This window comes from Eleutherodactylus coqui, chromosome 8 (genome assembly GCF_035609145.1).
Source record: "Eleutherodactylus coqui strain aEleCoq1 chromosome 8, aEleCoq1.hap1, whole genome shotgun sequence".
In the NCBI taxonomy this organism is placed as follows: Eukaryota; Metazoa; Chordata; class Amphibia; order Anura; family Eleutherodactylidae; genus Eleutherodactylus; species Eleutherodactylus coqui.
In genome coordinates, this window is record NC_089844.1 from 24296157 (window position 1) to 24314897 (window position 18741).

At 50.2% G+C, this 18741-nt stretch overlaps 1 protein-coding gene across 5 annotated transcripts in view; it reads left to right on the forward strand.

Annotated features, from left to right (window-relative positions):
• SEMA5B (semaphorin 5B) overlaps window positions 1-18741 on the forward strand; it is a 245894-nt gene that overhangs the window by 158263 nt on the left and 68890 nt on the right. For all 5 annotated transcript variants that reach the window (XM_066575322.1, XM_066575325.1, XM_066575323.1 and 2 more), the window contains exons 7-12: window positions 1181-1279; window positions 3188-3401; window positions 4584-4869; window positions 10688-10823; window positions 11291-11498; window positions 12162-12369. In XM_066575322.1, coding sequence (XP_066431419.1) covers window positions 1181-1279; window positions 3188-3401; window positions 4584-4869; window positions 10688-10823; window positions 11291-11498; window positions 12162-12369 — 1151 coding nt within the window. The remainder of the gene's footprint in view (window positions 1-1180; window positions 1280-3187; window positions 3402-4583; window positions 4870-10687; window positions 10824-11290; window positions 11499-12161; window positions 12370-18741) is intronic.

Sequence of the window (18741 nt, forward strand, 5' to 3'; positions counted from 1 at the left end):
GTCCTTTCATCTCTCACTTCCTCCATATATGGTCCCCGGCGCTACTCGAGGCGTAAACGCATCTGATCCCGAGCGGAGAAATTACAGGGACACTAAACCGATCCCTGAGACGTCTGTAAACCAGAGGATTGGGGAGGCTACAACCCATCCTCAAGTACACACTTGGGCGGAAGGGGTCATACATGACTACATATCATGAATCACACATGTAGCAGGTGGTAATGAAGTCTATAGGGAGCTTACTCCATAGCCAGCACAGACATGGTGACAGAATGTGATTTCCCAGGAAGAAGGGTGTAATAGGATTTAAAGGGCCAGTAACCTTTATAGTGCGGAACATATTGTGTGAGCATTATAAGAGAAGCTTCTGTTATATCAGTACTGCAGCGTTATAACTAGAGCAGCAGCATGTATAGGAAGTTCTCCACATTGTGATAGTATTGATAATGGTGGCCGGGAGGTTAATACACTTGTAATGATAAACACTAGTCAGTCTCTTTACTGAAATGGCTGATAACAGAGAACAATATATAGTATTCACCTCCACAACAAAGGCCGTTCTCACAAGACCAGATTCGTATTGCGGAATCTGCAGTTGGCGACTGCACGGAGGATCCGCAGCAAATGGCATGCATTGAAAGGTATGTAGAAATTGATTTTTCCTTCGCTCGCCGAAAAGAATTGCGTATTCCGCAAGCGGAGGAAAAATCGCAGCATACTCTATTTTGCTGCGGACAGCCTCCATTGAAGTCAACGGAGGCTGTCCAACCAGCAGCTCATCTGCAATTGACATTGCGGATAGGCTGCAGGTATCCGTGTCATCACCTAGTGACTGCGCAGGAAATGGATATCTAGAAAAAAATCTGTACTGCACATGACTGACGGCGAGCGTCCGCGGTCATCCGCAGTACAGAAATAGCGGGGTCGGCGGCCGAGATCACAGCTGGATTCCGTATCATTCGTGTGAGCCCGGCCTAATGGACAGGTAACAATCTTTAGAATGAGTTTGACCTTTGTATGAGATTAGATTGTGAGCTTCTCGGGTCAGGATGATGTAGTTATACACTCCGGACTATCGGGTGGGAACAGATGATCCGTGACCAAGGAGATCGCTGACGCGGATGTTCTGTTGCACTGCGCTTGTTGCGTTAGTCTTCACGCCCGTCTCACATTCTTTTAGGAGGAATGCCAGAACTACGTTCGAGTCCTGATCGTGACTGGGAAAAGGGTCTTTACCTGCGGGACGAACGCCTTCTCACCGGTGTGCACGAGCCGCCAGGTAGGTGATGTGTTTGGAGGAGATATTGCGCACATCCCGACCTACGAGTCATCGGGAGATCTTTGTTGCATCTGGAAAGGTGGGTGACTACCAGTGTGGCCCCATTACGGCCCTCGTGAGGTGACGTCACCTGACTCACCCAGACCCTTCCTAGTTCTGTCGGGGAAGGGTCTCGATTAGTGGCGGCGCAGCCCAGGGCCCCACCCTAATATAACTGCATTAATTGTGAACCATGATCAGCCCATGTGCAATTCATTTACTAGCCGCGTCGAGTTACGTGACAGCAGAACTTTTGGCTGCGTGAGTCGGAGCCCAGCTGCGTCTTGGCCGTGCAGCAGCTGCTACGTGGATTTCTACGGTAGCACGCCTTGGCTTTGCCGTTCACAAGTTTGGGAGAGCTGGGTGACACTATCTGTGCTGACGGCCATAGCACAATCGGGGCGTTGCTGGGTATGCCGTGTCAGGCCTCCTCTGCGCTGGGACCGGTAAAGTCTATGGAGCGCCCGCGCATTTCATACATCACATGTGTTTCCATTTAGCTGCTCAGCGAGTCTCAGCAACGCTTCATGTTCCATAAACAGAGTGATAAGGGAGGGAGGAGAGACCCTCGGAGACCCCCAAGTTCTTTATATGGAACAGAGAATCTCTTAATAATTCCAATTAAAACCCTTCGTGTCCTGAGGGGAAATGTTGGATTATTTTCATAGTTTTCCCAAACGCGCTGCGCTGACCCCCGGGGCACAAACGGGTCAATGTGCGGGCAGCCAGGGATGTCATGTCAATCAAAGACGGCAGTGATGGTGAAGTGGTGGAAGGGGGTGAATCTGAGCAGGGGCTCCATAGCAAAACTCAGGATTGGCCCCCTGGCCCTCCCTAAAAGAGAAAAAAATATACATGTGTTATATTCGACATCATTCATAAAACAGCGGGCTTGAATGCTGCTGCTCAGCTCTAGTAGACTTCTAAATATCGCAGTCACCATTTGATATTCGGATTCTAGCTCTACACAGTGATAGTGATTACAGTGCAGTTACCTCCCAATGATAACAGGTGATGTCTCTGGGAAGGTCCACTTTCCTTTCTGTTCTCCATCTGGGTCCAGGCTGTCGTGGAGACTTTTCGAGCCACGACTTGTAGCACATACTCAGTCACTGATGCTGGCCGGAGCGCTTAGTGGACCATCTGACTCCTCCCCCAGTCTCCTGCACATTACATTATGACAGCAGAAGGGGGAGGAGTCATATGATAGGTGCTGGCCAGAGTGCTCAGTACAAGTATGTATGTAGCGGGGGACAAAGTTTGAGCAAGTGGAACAAGAGCAGCATTCGCCCCCGGGCCACAAAGCAGTGGCTCGATCTGCCTCTGTTGGTGGCAATCCACTGATTGGAGCTCAGGCGCAATGGCCGCCCCTGTTGGAATCTTATCTGCATCAACTTGTACTAGATATTTAATCACAATCTATATAGCACCCGCTTATTCTGCAGCGCTCTCCCCAGAGGCCATTTGTCCAGCTTTAGAAGAACATGGCTGCTTTTCTCCAAACATAGCGCCACACTTGTCTGTGGGTTAAGTCTGGTATTGCAGTTCGGCTCCCATTCGCCTCAATGGATCTGAGCTGCAGTACACACAGAACCCTAGAGTAGAGCTGTGTTTGGAAGAAAGCCATGTTTTTCTAAGCCTAGACAACCCCTTTAATCACAGGGTCACCCCGGCCTTAAGGGGATGCACAGCGCCTGCTCTCATGTAAGACTTCACAGGCGGTATATACTGATGATCAGAGATCTGCTTCAGTGGGATAATACAGCCAACATGGAGGCTCGTCAGAAACGGCCGCGCCGCCTCAGAACTGCTTAACTCCTTCCTTGCTGCATCTTCGTTGTCTCTGTAGTTCTGTACTTTGTACTTCAGGTTGGGAACATCAGCAGAGTAATTGAGAAGATAAATGGAGTCGCCCGCTGCCCGTATGATCCCCGTCACAACTCCACTGCCGTCATCACGGACCGAGGCGAGCTGTACGCTGCCACTGTCATAGACTTCTCCGGTCGGGACCCGGCCATCTACCGCAGCCTGGGCAGTATCCCGCCTCTCCGCACCGCACAGTACAACTCCAAGTGGCTGAATGGTAAGGACCTGCACAACTGGATACAGGACTGTGGTCCCTGGGAGGGACTGAAGGGGTTAAAGCATGCTGGGACTTGTAGTCCTCTGGTGGTTATAATCCAACTGGACATATAAGCTTTAGTGCACACACACACACATATTTGATGAAGTGTATAGCCATGCAGTATGGAAACAAAAGATGTAACATGCAATCCTATGTAACGCCACGAATAACACAGTGAATGCTGAGGACAGATAATGTAGTAGATGTCACCAGCAGTCCTATGTAACACCGAGACAATATAGTGATAACTCTCTGAAGACAGATAATGTAGTAGGTGTCACCTGCAGTCCTATGTAACCCCACAGATAACATAGTGATAACTCTGAGGACAGATAATGTAGTAGGTGTCACCTGCAGTCCTATGTAACCCCACAGATAACATAGTGATAACGCTCTGAGGACAGATAATGTAGTAGGTGTCACCAGCAGTCCTATGTAACACAGACAATATAGTGATAACTCTCTGAAGACAGATAATGTAGTAGATGTCACCAGCAGTCCTATGTAACACCGAGACAATATAGTGATAACTCTCTGAAGACAGATAATGTAGTAGGTGTCACCTGCAGTCCTATGTAACCCCACAGATAACATAGTGATAACTCCATGAGAACAGATAATGTATTAGATGTCACATGCAGTCCTATGTAACAGCATGAATGTACAGAAGTACTTGTACATCGGCTGACTTTTTGGCCCGATGTAGCGACCGTCAGCCGACATGTCAATCAATGCTAATTTAATTTTCTTTTGCGCGGGGCGAGAATCAACTTATGTGGATGAGTGATTGTTCGCCTGCGACGGCCGGCATCTGCTTGTTCATTCTGGAAGATCGGCAGTCGATTAGTGAACATTTGTGCTCGATGAAAGCCGACAATCCCCCGATAAGCGAGCGTTCCCCTGTTCGTTGGCTGATCGGTGTCTCTCCTGATAAGCGGGCTGAGGGACGTTCGGACGCCCATTAATTGCGCCACGTAAATGGGCCTTAATCCAGCGGACTCGGCTTCATCCGACAGTCTTGGCTCTGCTACATGTGTGAAGTTGAGGGCTTACGTTCTATAGTTTTTGTATTCGAGTCGTTACAGTGTGTCAGTGACTCTCATTGCGTCTTCATCATTCCTCTTCTTTCCTTTTACGCAGAACCCAACTTTGTCGCCGCCTACGACATCGGTCTGTTCACGTATTTCTTCTTTCGGGAAAACGCAGTGGAGCACGACTGCGGGAAGACGGTGTACTCGCGTGTGGCCAGAGTCTGCAAGAACGATTTTGGGGGTCGCTTTTTACTGGAAGATACATGGACGACGTTCATGAAGGCGAGACTGAACTGCTCGCGCTCCGGGGAGGTCCCGTTCTACTACAACGAGCTGCAGAGCACCTTCCTCCTCCAGGAGCAGGACCTCATCTACGGCGTCTTCACCACCAACGTGTGAGTTACATCAGTAATGCTGGGGGGACTACAAGTCCCAGGATGTCCTAAAGGGAATTTATACCATCCGGTTGTCCAGCCACATATGGCAGCGTTTGCGATATCTGCGCCACTGCCGCCCCCCCGAGATCGGTCCTTTATTACTGAGCAGGTGTGATGCGGCGGACGCGGTCCCGCGCCGGCTGTCGGTGGTAAGACTCTGATTCTTTTCCGACCGTTTCTCGCCGTTCAGCCCCCTCCTCGCGCGGTTTTGCTCCCGCCAACGTCTTGTCTGTTATCTAAATGTAAATCTGAGATTGTGAAGCTGGAAACTTTTTCTGAGCGGCACTAGAAAGTGTTCCAGATTGTGCTGGGGGCCGTAATGGATGTATTAAGGTTTACGACGAGGAGCAGCGCGCTCATTAGATGCCGCACATTAGTATGGGATGTGTCGGGAGAGTCGGCCGCTGTAGATGGAGACGTGCGCCGAGTGCTGATGTGAGGGAATCTTAACGAAAAGGTAAAGTAATGTGAGTACTGAGAACTCCGCACGTAGCGCCCCCACCAGCGCGTCTCGTACTGAACGTCTACGCTGCTGGAAATTGGCCTCGCTGGGATTTAAATATGGCCGCTGCTGCTTACACAAAGTGCAGCGGAGGCAGTTGTCATAGGAACCCCCGCAAGCCAATAAACATACTGGGACGGATTTATGAAACCGTCTTAGAGGAACAGTCTTTGCTGCCCACAGCAACCAATCACAGCGCAGCTTTCATTTCTCATAGGGATCTTGGAAAATAAAAGCTACGCTGTGATTGGTTGCTGTGGGAAACAGAGCGTTGCATTAATACTTTCCTTGATCTTTAATGGCTTCCGCAGAATCCTGTTGGAGACGGTCTCCAAGAGCAACTGTCTGTTGCCCATAGCAACCGATCACAGCGCAGCTCGCATTCTCCAAGAGTCCTTAAAGAAATGAACCTGCACTGTAATAGGTTGCTATGGGCAACAGACAGTCTCCGTGATAGTTTTCGTGCCCCGACGCCATGTAGGTACACAGCGGCGTCCGTCCGTAGACTGGGGGGGACGGAGCATATATAGGGGGGCTGCACCTCCGTTACCTCATACATCATCACAGCAGTTTCCTTCTGTTTTATGTGTAACTCTTAAAGGGGTCTTTCCGAGAATGGCTGCTTAACCCTTTAAGTACAGGACCTATTTTGACCAAAAGCACGCTGCTATTTTTATTTTTTTTTTTTTAGGATTTTCATCTCCACTTTTTAAAAGCCGTAACTTTTTTCCATTTTTCCACCGACCTGACCTTTTGCGGCCGGTTTTGTTGCTTGTAGTTATTGTAAAACCTTTAGAATATATATATATATATATATATATTTTTTGGAAAGCAGAGAAACAAAACACAATTTCAGACGCATTCATGTGTTTGTCCATGGACGGAGCTCTGTGGGGGCTCGACGAGCTGTAGTATCATTTAGGCTGGGGTCACACGGGATGTATTCCTGGCGGAAATCTCGCGGATTAGCCACAGCGAAAAACCGTGTGATTTCCGCCGAGAAAGCGCGGCTTTAAAACCTGCGGCACTTAGCCACGGGTTTCGGAGCTACTAGACCCCACGCTTTTCCATTGAGGCCGGTGCTGCAGCGCAGGCTTCTGCCGGCTTTGCCGCGACGAATTGACCGTCCCGTGTGGACAAGATTTTTGACAAATCACGTCCACATAGCCGGCTCAATACGGGATTAGCGGCCGCAGGCAGAATTGTCGCAGCGAAATTCCGGGCGGAACAGCGTAAGCATCTTCTTTTTTCAGGGTTTTTTAATGTTTTTTGCCGTGCAGGATAAATAGTGTTCAATTTATTGTACAAGTCGTTACGGATGCAATAATACCAAATATGTGGGATGTTGTGTATATTTTATACAAACAAGAAATAGTGCACAAAAAAGGCGTGGTTTTTAAAAAATATTTTTACCCTTTATTTTTTTTTTCCCCCTTAAATTTTAAACTAGAAAAACTTTAATTGCTATGATAATGCACTGCAGTACTTTTATACTGCAATGCATTATTGCTTGCAATAGCAATCACAGGCCATGGCCGGCCCCTTTACTGATGTGCATTGATCGCGGCATTTTGGGGGTTAACAGCGGAAGGCCAGCCATCAGTCACAGCCGACTTCTGCTACGGGATGGCGCTGGCTCACTTTTGTGCCCATGCTATCCATAGGATGTAAGTTTACATCCTGTTGCATTAAGTGCCCCCAGCTCCCCCAGACTGGAGGCAGACTTATGCTCTGTAGTATTAGGGGTTAATGCAATTACATGTAATTTTCGGTGGGCTCAGGTTGCACCCGAACGTCACCCTGACACAACAGTTGCGAAAAATCCCAAACTGTTGAACTTTTGGTCGCAGCCACATGCAGCGTTGCGATTGCTGACTGTAATGCAAGGTGCGTGCGACTGCGACTTCTCTGCTATTTGGGTTTGAGTGTTTTTTAAATAGTCCAATCACAGTTCTAAAACAATGACGTACATCTTTGGGTCATGTGACTTTTTGGAGACTTGATGTCACACATCCAAAGTCGCGGTGTAGCCCAGCTCAGTGGAAGTGGTTGTACGATCACTCTGACAAGGTCGGCTACTGAAATATTTATTTCTCTATCAAAAAGAATCTGCAGCTTCCAAGAGCTACATCAAGACCCAACCAGGCCTAATGCTTCTCACAGCTGAGGGTTTGCTTCATTGCATCAGCGTAGGGAGTTGGCTATGAACAGCAGCATACAGAAATGGCTCCATCGGTGGGCGCGGCGCATCACCTGCCCTGGTGCATTGTACCAACCTGCAGCTCTGAGAGTCTGTTGGGACCACCCTTATAAGGAGCATTCTCCCAGAGTTTCACTACTTTGTGGGATTCAGTCTGCGATTTAAAGGCGTTTTGCAGGCAGCGCTGGCAGTCATTGCTGGGATGCGCTGGCGGTCAGTCCTGGGATACGCTGGGGTCGAAGCCGCTGTTCCAACACAATAGTAGCTGTGCTTGTAAGTGCTAGCTGGGGTCACATTAATTTTAATAAGAGCCTGCAGTTACAAGCGCCGGCCACTGCATGGGTTGGAGCAGCGGCTTCCTCTCCGACTAGGTATATTCTATTCTGCTGCAGATTTGCATGTGGATTTAATGCCATCCAGAGGGGCAAATCTTCATGCGACCAAACAACGAGACGTATCATTTCTTTTTCCAATAAGCGCCGTATGAACTGCGGCGCGAATTCTCATTAATATGGCAAAATGCCGCTGATCTCCGTGTGAACGTGGCCTCAAATGGATTTGTGACTCCCTGCTGCCACTGATCCGCTCGCAGGTTTTAGCCTCATTCAGTGGGATTGATCTGTACTGTAAACAGGATGCAGATTTCGCAACGAGGAGGAATAGACCGCGGCAGATGAGTGCGACAATTTAGCAAATTTGATGAGGAATTGGCCGATCTGTGGCTAAATCCACCATGTGCGCAAGGCCTGCGGCGGCCGCTCCGTCTGCATCTACATCAGCCGCTCATCCTTGGTATTTTTGTGTTGCGTTGATGCAGTTTCCATCTAGCGGCGGCGCGGTCACATGGTCTAGCGGTGAGTGACACTTCATTAGGTGTTGTTGCAGGTGTTAACGGTTCTGTGAGTGGGTCTGAAGCCCCTCAGAGCTGACAGTCATCCTCCTCCCTGAGTTTTGTATAAAGTGACTTGTCTTTACAATTAGCTTTGTTCCGCACGGTCGGCTGCCCCGTTGCGGTTTTACCAGCCAATGACACGAGGCTTGAGAATAAAGGATCCTCGTGGCGGCAGTAATTGTGCGTTCTCTGTTTTAACAGGAGCTAATTGTGCTTCTCATGTGACTGCGGGCGGACGGTCCCTGCGGTGCTAATGCCATGAACCGCGACACTTCGCCGCAGTGTTTCCTGACAGGTCCCTTGTGCGGATCTTGATGGTGTTTTTTTTTTTTTTTGCAAGGTTCAGATTTGGAACACTTGACTTATCCCGAGGCGGGAGGCTGGCCGCGGCTCAGGAGCCAGGTACCATTGTGCCTCATAACATTACTGCTGGCATCTAACTTGTGCCAATTGCAGTGACATATCGAGGTCGGTGGGTGCAGGGCAGAAGCTGCTGGCATCAGACTCGCGTGTCCTTCCTCATCTGTCCGTCCCACAGTCATATTTTTAATATATATATATATATATATATCTTCCATTGTCTGTTCATCATGCACTGTCAAACAGCTCGACCAATCGCAAAGAAATATCGGCGGCCAACAACTGCGCCAAATTCGACTTGCGTAAATCAGTTGTACTCTCTGCCTTCCATCCAATCTACCAGTTCTGGATTCCATTTTATGCTGTCCTAGACGGCTGACACAATGTTCAGACTACCTAATACCCACAATGCATTGGTAGTGTTAGACTACTTGGGCACTACATCTGCTCTGTGATTGGTCAGAGTTGGTCATGTGATCAGAACTGTCCAGTTGATAGAAAGTTGCTGCAGCCATCTCGGATGGCTGTTAACAGGTCCCACAATTAGTGGATCGGAGGGGTGGCAGTGAAGGGCAACTGCAGGTAAAATACGCCCTACTCCTTCTGTCCTTAGACAGTTTTGTGCTAAAACTGGAGGGTCACTTTAAAGGGGTCGTCCGGTTACTGGGCCATCCCTCGTCAATGGGACCCCCTGTGTTAAAATAGACCCCCTGTGTTAAAATAGACCCCCTGTGTTAAAATAATATAGTGAACTATAGTTGCTCCTTCCAACCGCCAGGATTCCGCTCTGCAGCCCCGCTGTGGTCCCGGTGATTGCTGTGACAGATGTCACAGGAAATCAGGTGATAACTGTAGCGTCATGTTCCTGAAAGCCTTGCGGCATGTGGCTCAGCAGGATATGAGAGCCAATGCCACAAGATCATGCGGTGACGTTGCAGCCTCTCATTGGCTGCAATGGTCCCCTGATTTCCTGTGACCTCATCTGTCACATCAATCACTGGGACCACAGTGAGGCTGCAGCGCTGGATCCCGGCGACCGCGGAGGGGTAATTAAAGTTCACTATATTTTAATAGAGGGATCCTATTGAAGAGGGATGGTCCAGTAGCCGGACGACCCCTTTAACTGCAATCTCTTCGGAACACCGCTGGCAAGTCGTCAATTTTCTGGACATTACAACCCAGTCGTTTGCTGTTACTCGCCGTGAGCGAACCATACTTTATTATGTTTTTTATGTTGGCTTCATATCCGTAGCGGATTAAGTTTTTAACGGCACGCAAACAACAAACAGTTAAATGACAGACCCGTGCGAAGCCGCGTAATTCTACTGGTTGTAGAGAAGTAAAGCAAAGTCAATATCAGCATATTCAGAATCCTCTTGCGGTGATGCTGAGTTACGTCATGTCTTATATTCCAGTCACATCCAGAGCTGCGCTCAGAATTCCTGTGGCTGCCGCTTACTCCATCAGGCCTTGCAGAGTAGTTGACATACTCTGCACGATGGTGCACTGCAATTCCCATAAAGCGCTACATTACATGGCGTGTGCAGACACTGAACCAGCAGGAGCTGCTGTGAGGCTCTGAGCTGTGTGCAGGATGGGGCAGGATTAGATGTCTGCTTGTCTTGTTCTGTATTTTCAGGACCTTGAATGTTTCGGGGCTCATTGCGTGGTCTGCAGGTCCAGGCACTGGTTCTCTGTGTGCCAGCTTCTGCGCAGCGGCTGCTTATTACAGGGTGGCGCTCGCCATCACAGCTTCACAATGACTGATAACGGAGCAGAATTATATCTCGTGATTAGGATTTTATTATCTCTCTACTTCCAGAAATAGCATTGCTGCCTCAGCGGTCTGCGCCTTCAACCTCAGCGCTATCACTCAGGCCTTCAACGGCCCCTTCCGATACCAGGAGAATCCCAGGTCCGCCTGGCTGCCAACGCTCAACCCCATCCCCAACTTTCAGGTGAGCGCAGTGGGCGGAGCAAAGAGACTTGCTGCTTAGCTTAATACCATTATAAATTCTGGATACTTAATAGACTAGGCAATTCTGCATGTATCTAATCCTATCATGTGTGATACTGTCTGCTGAGTCGCTGTATCTAATCCTATCGTGTGATACGGTCTGCTGAGTCGCTGTATCTAATCCTATCATGTGTGTGATACTGTCTGCCAAGCTGCTATATCTAAGCCTATCATGCGTGATACTGTCTGACAAGCTGCTGTATCTAAGCCTATCGTGTGTGATACGGTCTGCTGAGTCACTGTATCTAAGTCTGTCATGTGTGATACTGTCTGCCGAGCTGCTGTATCTAAGTCCGTCTTGTGTGATACTGTCTGTTGAGCCTCTTGTGCTGCATTGTTGATCTAAGCCTATGATGTGTGACACCGTCTGTTAGATTGCTGTATCTAAGCCTATCCCATCTTTTGTAGTGCGGTATTCTGAATGACGACAGCCCCAACGAGAACCTGACGGAGCGGAGCCTGCAGGATGCTCAGCGCCTCTTCCTCATGAATGACGTAGTGCAGCCGGTGTCCGTGGATCCTCTGGTGACGCAGGACAGCGTGCGCTTCTCCAAGATGGTGGTGGACATTGTGCAGGGGAAGGACACGCTGTACCACGTCATGTATATAGGGACTGGTACGTGACCGCTGACTCATTTTAAATGAAAATTCAGATCACAGACTGCTGTCAAAGGTATGGGTCAGGATTCCTGCAGATTGCAGGCTGCCGTCAGGATTCCTGCAGATTGCAGGCTGCCGTCAGGATTCCTGCAGATTGCAGGCTGCCGTCAGGATTCCTGCAGATTGCAGGCTGCCGTCAGGATTCCTGCAGATTGCAGGCTGCCGTCAGGATTCCTGCAGATTGCAGGCTGCCGTCAGGATTCCTGCAGATTGCAGGCTGCCGTCAGGATTCCTGCAGATTGCAGGCTGCCGTCGGCATTCCTGCAGATTGCAGGCTGCCGTCGGCATTCCTGCAGATTGCAGGCTGCCGTCGGCATTCCTGCAGATTGCAGGCTGCCGTCGGCATTCCTGCAGATTGCAGGCTGCCGTCGGCATTCCTGCAGATTGCAGGCTGCCGTCGGCATTCCTGCAGATTGCAGGCTGCCGTCGGCATTCCTGCAGATTGCAGGCTGCCGTCGGCATTCCTGCAGATTGCAGGCTGCCGTCGGCATTCCTGCAGATTGCAGGCTGCCGTCGGCATTCCTGCAGATTGCAGGCTGCTTTAAAATGTATGGGTCCGTTTCCTTGCTGACCCCCCCATGACTCGCACTGTGCTGAGTGTCACATGTTGGTTCTGCAGAACGCGGCACCATCCTCAAGGCGCTGTCCACGGCGAACCGCAGCCTGCGAAGCTGTTACCTTGAAGAGATGCACATTCTCCCAAGCGGCCAGCAGCAGCCGATCCTCAGCCTGCAGATCCTGCACAGCAACCGCTCTCTGTTTGTCGGACTGAACACCGGCGTCCTGAAGGTTCCTCTGGAGCGCTGCACCATGTACCGCACCGAGGGGTAAGTGTGAGCTGACTGATGGCGGGGGTGAAAGCGCTCTGAGGGGTTTTGTATCGGTGGTGATCTCTGTATGTTGGCAGATCTCTCCTCTGTCAGCCTGTTACTGTGTGGCCATTGCTGATGGTTTCCCTGCCACAGGAGGCGGTGTGGCTGCTTTGTGACGGTTCTTCTACACTTGGGCACAACTAAGTACGGCTGGGGTGTTAGGAGTGACAGTAATGCCGTGACTGCATCAGGTCGTGACTGCGGTCTATGATATGCGGATGATGCACTGGCTGCTTTATCGGAGTTCTGCTCCGGTTGCAGGAGGGCGCCGTTCTATGATATCACTACATCTAGATATAAGGTCACCGATGCTGTGATCCAGTGATGCGGGGGGCCGCGGCGGTTAATACTACATCAGTCTCACACTGGGATGAATCCATTCAGCACCAGTAAAGTATCAGTGTCACCATGGTAATTGTCACTTAGCGGTGTGGCTTACCTCCGCGCGGCTCCGCTGATGAATCCTCCTTTGTCTCCTCACATTCCACAGAATTTTATCGCCCTTTCTGCAGCAATCTAAAATCCATTTGCGGAGCCGGTTTGTGGCGCTGCCAGGTCGTTGTGCGGAGACACTTTGTCTGCCGGGATTTCTCAGCTACTTCACAGGAAAAAAGCTTCTTATTAATTCAGCATAGGACTGCGGGCGCAGGTGGGCTGACGGGCGCAGGTGTGATGGCGGGCTCAGGTGGGCCGGCGGGTATGGCAGCCTGTCTGATACCTGCACTGTCAGCGCTGGATGCACCGTCGCCTGCGGACATCATTGTATCCAGCTGCCCGATACATGCCCAGTAGTTGGGTAATGCAGAGGGGTTGCCCGTCATGTGATATAATACAATATGGTGGAGAATTGAGGTGCTGCTGGGGGTCCACAGAAGCTTTACCCCCCTCCGTCTGCCTCTGCCCGCTCCTCTTGCTAAGGGTTTAGTACAGTATTATCTGCACTGATACATTGTAACAAATGATTAGAACAGGAGGCAGATTTGTGCTGCTGCTGATGTAATCTGGTGAGACGTATTCGTTCAGGTCAGTCGTACAGCTTCTGAGCATTACCAGCATTCACTGACAGCCAGCAGAGATCTTGAGAACGGTGACGAGTTGAAAGGCTTCTATGAAGATGCAGAACTTCTCATTGGAAAACTGCGCTCCGGTAATGACCACTGAACTCTGTTATATGACAGCACTGCTCAGGGTCTGCGGGCCGGACGCTCCCCATGTTTGGTACATTGTGCAGGATTCTCTCCTCTTACCACTGATCTCTGTTATATGACAGTCCTGCTCAGGGGTCTGCGGGCCGGACGCTCCTCATGATGACTGGTACATTGTGCAGGATTCTCTCCTCTTACTGATCTCGGTTATATGACAGCGCTCAGGGGTCTGCGGGCCGGACGCTCCTCATGATTGGTACATTGTGCAGGATTCTCTCCTCTTACTGATCTCGGTTATATGACAGTCATGCTCAGGGGTCTGCGGGCCGGACGCTCCTCATGATTGGTACATTGTGCAGGATTCTCTCCTCTTACTGATCTCAGTTATATGGCAGCGCTGCTCAGGGGTCTTCAGGACGGACGCACCTCATGACTGGTACATTGTGCAGGATTCTCTCCTCTTACCGCTGATCTCTGTTATGACAGCGCTGCTCAGGGGTCTGCGGGCCGGACGCTCCTCATATTGACTGGTACATTGTGCAGGATTCTCTCCTGTTACTGCTGATCTCTGTTATATGACAGCGCTGCTCAGGGGTCTGCGGGCCGGACGTTCCTCATGATGACTGGCACATTGTGCAGGATTCTCTCCCCCTACTGATCTCGGTTATATGACAGTGCTGCTCAGGGGTCTGCGGGCCGGACGCTTCTCATGACTGGTACATTGTGCAGGATTCTCTCCTCTTTCTGATCTCTGTTATATGACAGTGCTGCTCAGGGGTCTGCGGGCCGGACGTTCCTCATGATGACTGGCACATTGTGCAGGATTCTCTCCTCTTACCGCTGATCTCTGTTATATGGCAGCACTCAGGGGTCTGCGGGCCGGATGCTCCCCATGACTGGCACATTGTGCAGGATTCTCTCCTGTTACTGCTGATCTCTATTATATGACAGCGCTGCTCAGGGTCTGCGGGCCGGACGCTCCTCATGATGACTGGCACATTGTGCAGGATTCTCTCCTCTCTGACTGACGGGCGCTGTGGGATCGGAGCAGCTTCTGATTTTGCCTTCCTGACAAGCTGCCATGGTATTTCTATAGTGGAATATATAACCGCGCGGGCAGAGTACCGTGCCGCCTCGGCCAGACGCTGGACTGTCAGCGAGACAATAGACTTCTCAGTGCTTGGCAGGCGGCGCGCAGCAGATGAAAGGAACATTCTGCTTAAATTATCATTTATTGCATCTGAGAGGCTGCAATCCATTCATGGGAAATCGGGACGCTGCGATACGCGAATCTGAGGCTGCAGAGCCGTGTGAGTGGGTTATACACCGCGAGCTAGGGGGGCCCTGGGGAGCTTATAAAGCAATGGGATACAGCCTCATGTCACTGCCCTAAACATACTACTACTACCCATCATCCTGCTGCACATCACTACTCTGCACGTACCCGTACTACTACCCCACCATCATCCTGCTGCACATCACTACTCTGCACTTATCCCTACTACTACCCCACCATCATCCTGCTGCACATCACTACTCTGCACGTACCCGTACTACTACCCCACCATCATCCTGCTGCACATCACTACTCTGCACTTATCCCTACTACTACCCCACCATCATCCTGCTGCACATCACTACTCTGCACGTACCCGTACTACTACCCCACCATCATCCTGCTGCACATCACTACTCTGCACTTACCCCTACTACTACCCCACCATCATCCTGCTGCACATCACTACTCTGCACGTACCCATACTACTACCCCACCATCATCCTGCTGCACATCACTACTCTGCACGTACCCGTACTACTACCCCACCATCATCCTGCTGCACATCACTACTCTGCACTTATCCCTACTACTACCCCACCATCATCCTGCTGCACATCACTACTCTGCACGTACCCGTACTAATACCCCACCATCATCCTGCTGCACATCACTACTCTGCACTTATCCCTACTACTACCCCACCATCATCCTGCTGCACATCACTACTCTGCACGTACCCCTACTACTACCCCATTATCATCCTGCTGCACATCACTACTCAGCACTTATCCCTACTACCACCCCACCATCATCCTGCTGCACATCACTACTCTGCACTTACCCCTACTACTACCCCACCATCATCCTGCTGCACATCACTACTCTGCGCTTACCAGTACTACTATCCCACCATCATCCTGCTGCACATCACTACTCTGCACTTACCAGTACTACTACCCCACCATCATCCTGCTGCACATCTACTCTGCACTTACCAGTACTACTATCCCCACCATCATCCTGCTGCACATCACTACTCTGTGCTTACCCCTACTACTACCCCGCCATCATCCTGCTGCACATCACTACTCTGCACTTACCAGTACTACTATCCCCACCATCATCCTGCTGCACATCACTACTCTGCACTTACCAGTACTACTATCCCCACCATCATCCTGCTGCACATCACTACTCTGCACTTACCCCTACTACTACCCCACCATCATCCTGCTACACATCACTACTCTGCACTTACCCCTACTACTACCCCACCATCATCCTGCTACACATCACTACTCTGCGCTTACCAGTACTACTATCCCACCATCATCCTGCTGCACATCACTACTCTGCACTTACCAGTACTACTATCCCCACCATCATTCTGCTGCACATCACTACTCTGCGCTTACCAGTACTACTATCCCCACCATCATCCTGCTGCACATCACTACTCTGCACTTACCCCTACTACTACCCCACCATCATCCTGCTACACATCACTACTCTGCACGTACCCATACTACTACCCCACCATCATCCTGCTGCACATCACTACTCTGCACTTACCAGTACTACTATCCCCACCATCATTCTGCTGCACATCACTACTCTGCGCTTACCCCTACTACTACCCCACCATCATCCTGCTGCACATCACTACTCTGTGCTTACCCCTACTACTACCCCACCATCATCCTGCTGCACATCACTACTCTGCACTTACCAGTACTACTACCCCACCATCCTGCCGCACATCACTACTCTGCGCTTACCCCTACTACTACCCCACCATCCTGCCGCACATCACTACTCTGTGCTTACCCCTACTACTACCCCACCATCCTGCCGCACATCACTACTCTGCACTTACCCCTACTACTACCCCACCATCATCCTGCTGCACATCACTACTCTGCACTTATCCCTACTACTACCCCACCATCATCCTGCCGCACATCACTACTCTGCACTTACCCCTACTACTACCCCACCATCATCCTGCTGCACATCACTACTCTGCACTTATCCCTATTACTACCCCACCATCATCCTGCTGCACATCACTACTCTGCACTTATCCCTACTACTACCCCCACCATCATCCTGCTGCACAAAACTAATCTGCACTTACCAGTACTACTATCCCCACCATCATCCTGCCGCACATCACTACTCTGCACTTATCAGTACTACTACCCCACCATCATCCTGCTGCACATCACTACTCTGCATTTACCCCTACTACTACCCCACCATCATCCTGCTGCACATCACTACTCTGCACTTATCCCTACTACTACCCCACCATCATCCTGCTGCACATCACTACTCTGCACTTATCCCTACTACTACCCCACCATCATCCCTCCATATCACATTACTACCCGTGTACTCACTACTACTACCTCGTTGGGCCTGTCCCCCCCCCCCCTTCATAGAAGAGAAGATCAGACCCACCAGGGGCGCACTCAAACATTAGTTGTGCCCCCCTCCTGCCGCAGGTAACTAGAAGTCAGTGAACGTCTCTATTAATAATCACCGGTGAAGGAATCCAAATATAGAGCGGCCAGGAGTGAGGAAGAGATAGATCTGCCTGGCTGCGCCACGCGCGGCTCCTGTGCCAGGCGGAGCTGACATGTTTACTCAGTAGAAAGGGGTTTCTAATCGCTGCAGACTGAGCTGAAGCTTCCCGGAGTTAGATTACCCGAGCGCATCCTCCGCTTTAGTTTTTGCCCCTGAGGGTTGATTTTCAATTAAGATGAAGCAATTTCTGAAGAGCGCTCCGTCATCCCACCTGGTCCTCGGTTTCTGTATATACAGGACTGTGGAGAGGTCTGCCAGGAGGAGCAGGCAGGGGTCAGCAGCCAAATCCCTGTAAGGCTCAGTGCCAGCTTTACCCACTCATGGTACTGGAGGGAGTGCTGGCAGGATGAATCAATCCCTCTGCCCAGCATTATATACACCGTCATCCCCATGTATGTGCCGAACATATGTGCTACCTACATATTGTGCCCTCATGTTATAAGCTGGCTGAGGAGAGGCTCGCTGTAGGACAGGTGGATGCTATCTCCTGCTCCCTGTTATCAACCACTTTATATCACATTTTTCAGGTGCTACTACCCTTCTATATGTGACTGATATCAGCTGCTCCTCTTATAACACTCCAGTACTGATATATCCTCCAAATACATTTACATCATATATGTGATATCAGCAGCTCCTGTTAAAATGCTGTAGCTTTGATATATACCCCGGGGAGACCTGATATCTGCTGCTCCTTTTATAACGCTCCAGTACTGATATAACCTCCAGAGACAGTTACATCATATATGTGATATCAGCCGCTCCTCTTATAACACTCCAGCTCTGATGCATCCTCCACAGACCTGATATCAGCCGCTCCTCTTATAACACTCCAGTACTGATATGACCTCCAGAAACCCATATATCATGTGACTGATATCAGCAGCTCCTCTTATAACGCTGTAGTACTGATATAACCTGTAAGGTGTGTATGGGCCACACATGAATTTATAGGGGTGAGTAATGTGCAGGAAGTTGGGCACTAATGAGACCAAGTAATATGTGGGCAGTGCCCAGTGTACCCACAGGCATCATGGGTTGGTGCTCTCATACAGTGTCAGGACCCCCACTGAATGCCCAGTATTATATTACACCGGCCACAGACCAGTCCTGTCATGTGGTCATTACTCATGCCCGCTGCGCACAATAACTTGCATTATCCGGGGCGGGCGCTCCGTGCTGCCGCTGTGTTGCTGACTGTTGCAGTTTGGCGCAGACACTGGAGATTTACTGTGAAAAGTTTCTCTTTTTTTGCATTTAGAAATATGTAAATTTCCTCCATAAATCTGACGATTCTCCGAAACGCGCGAACGC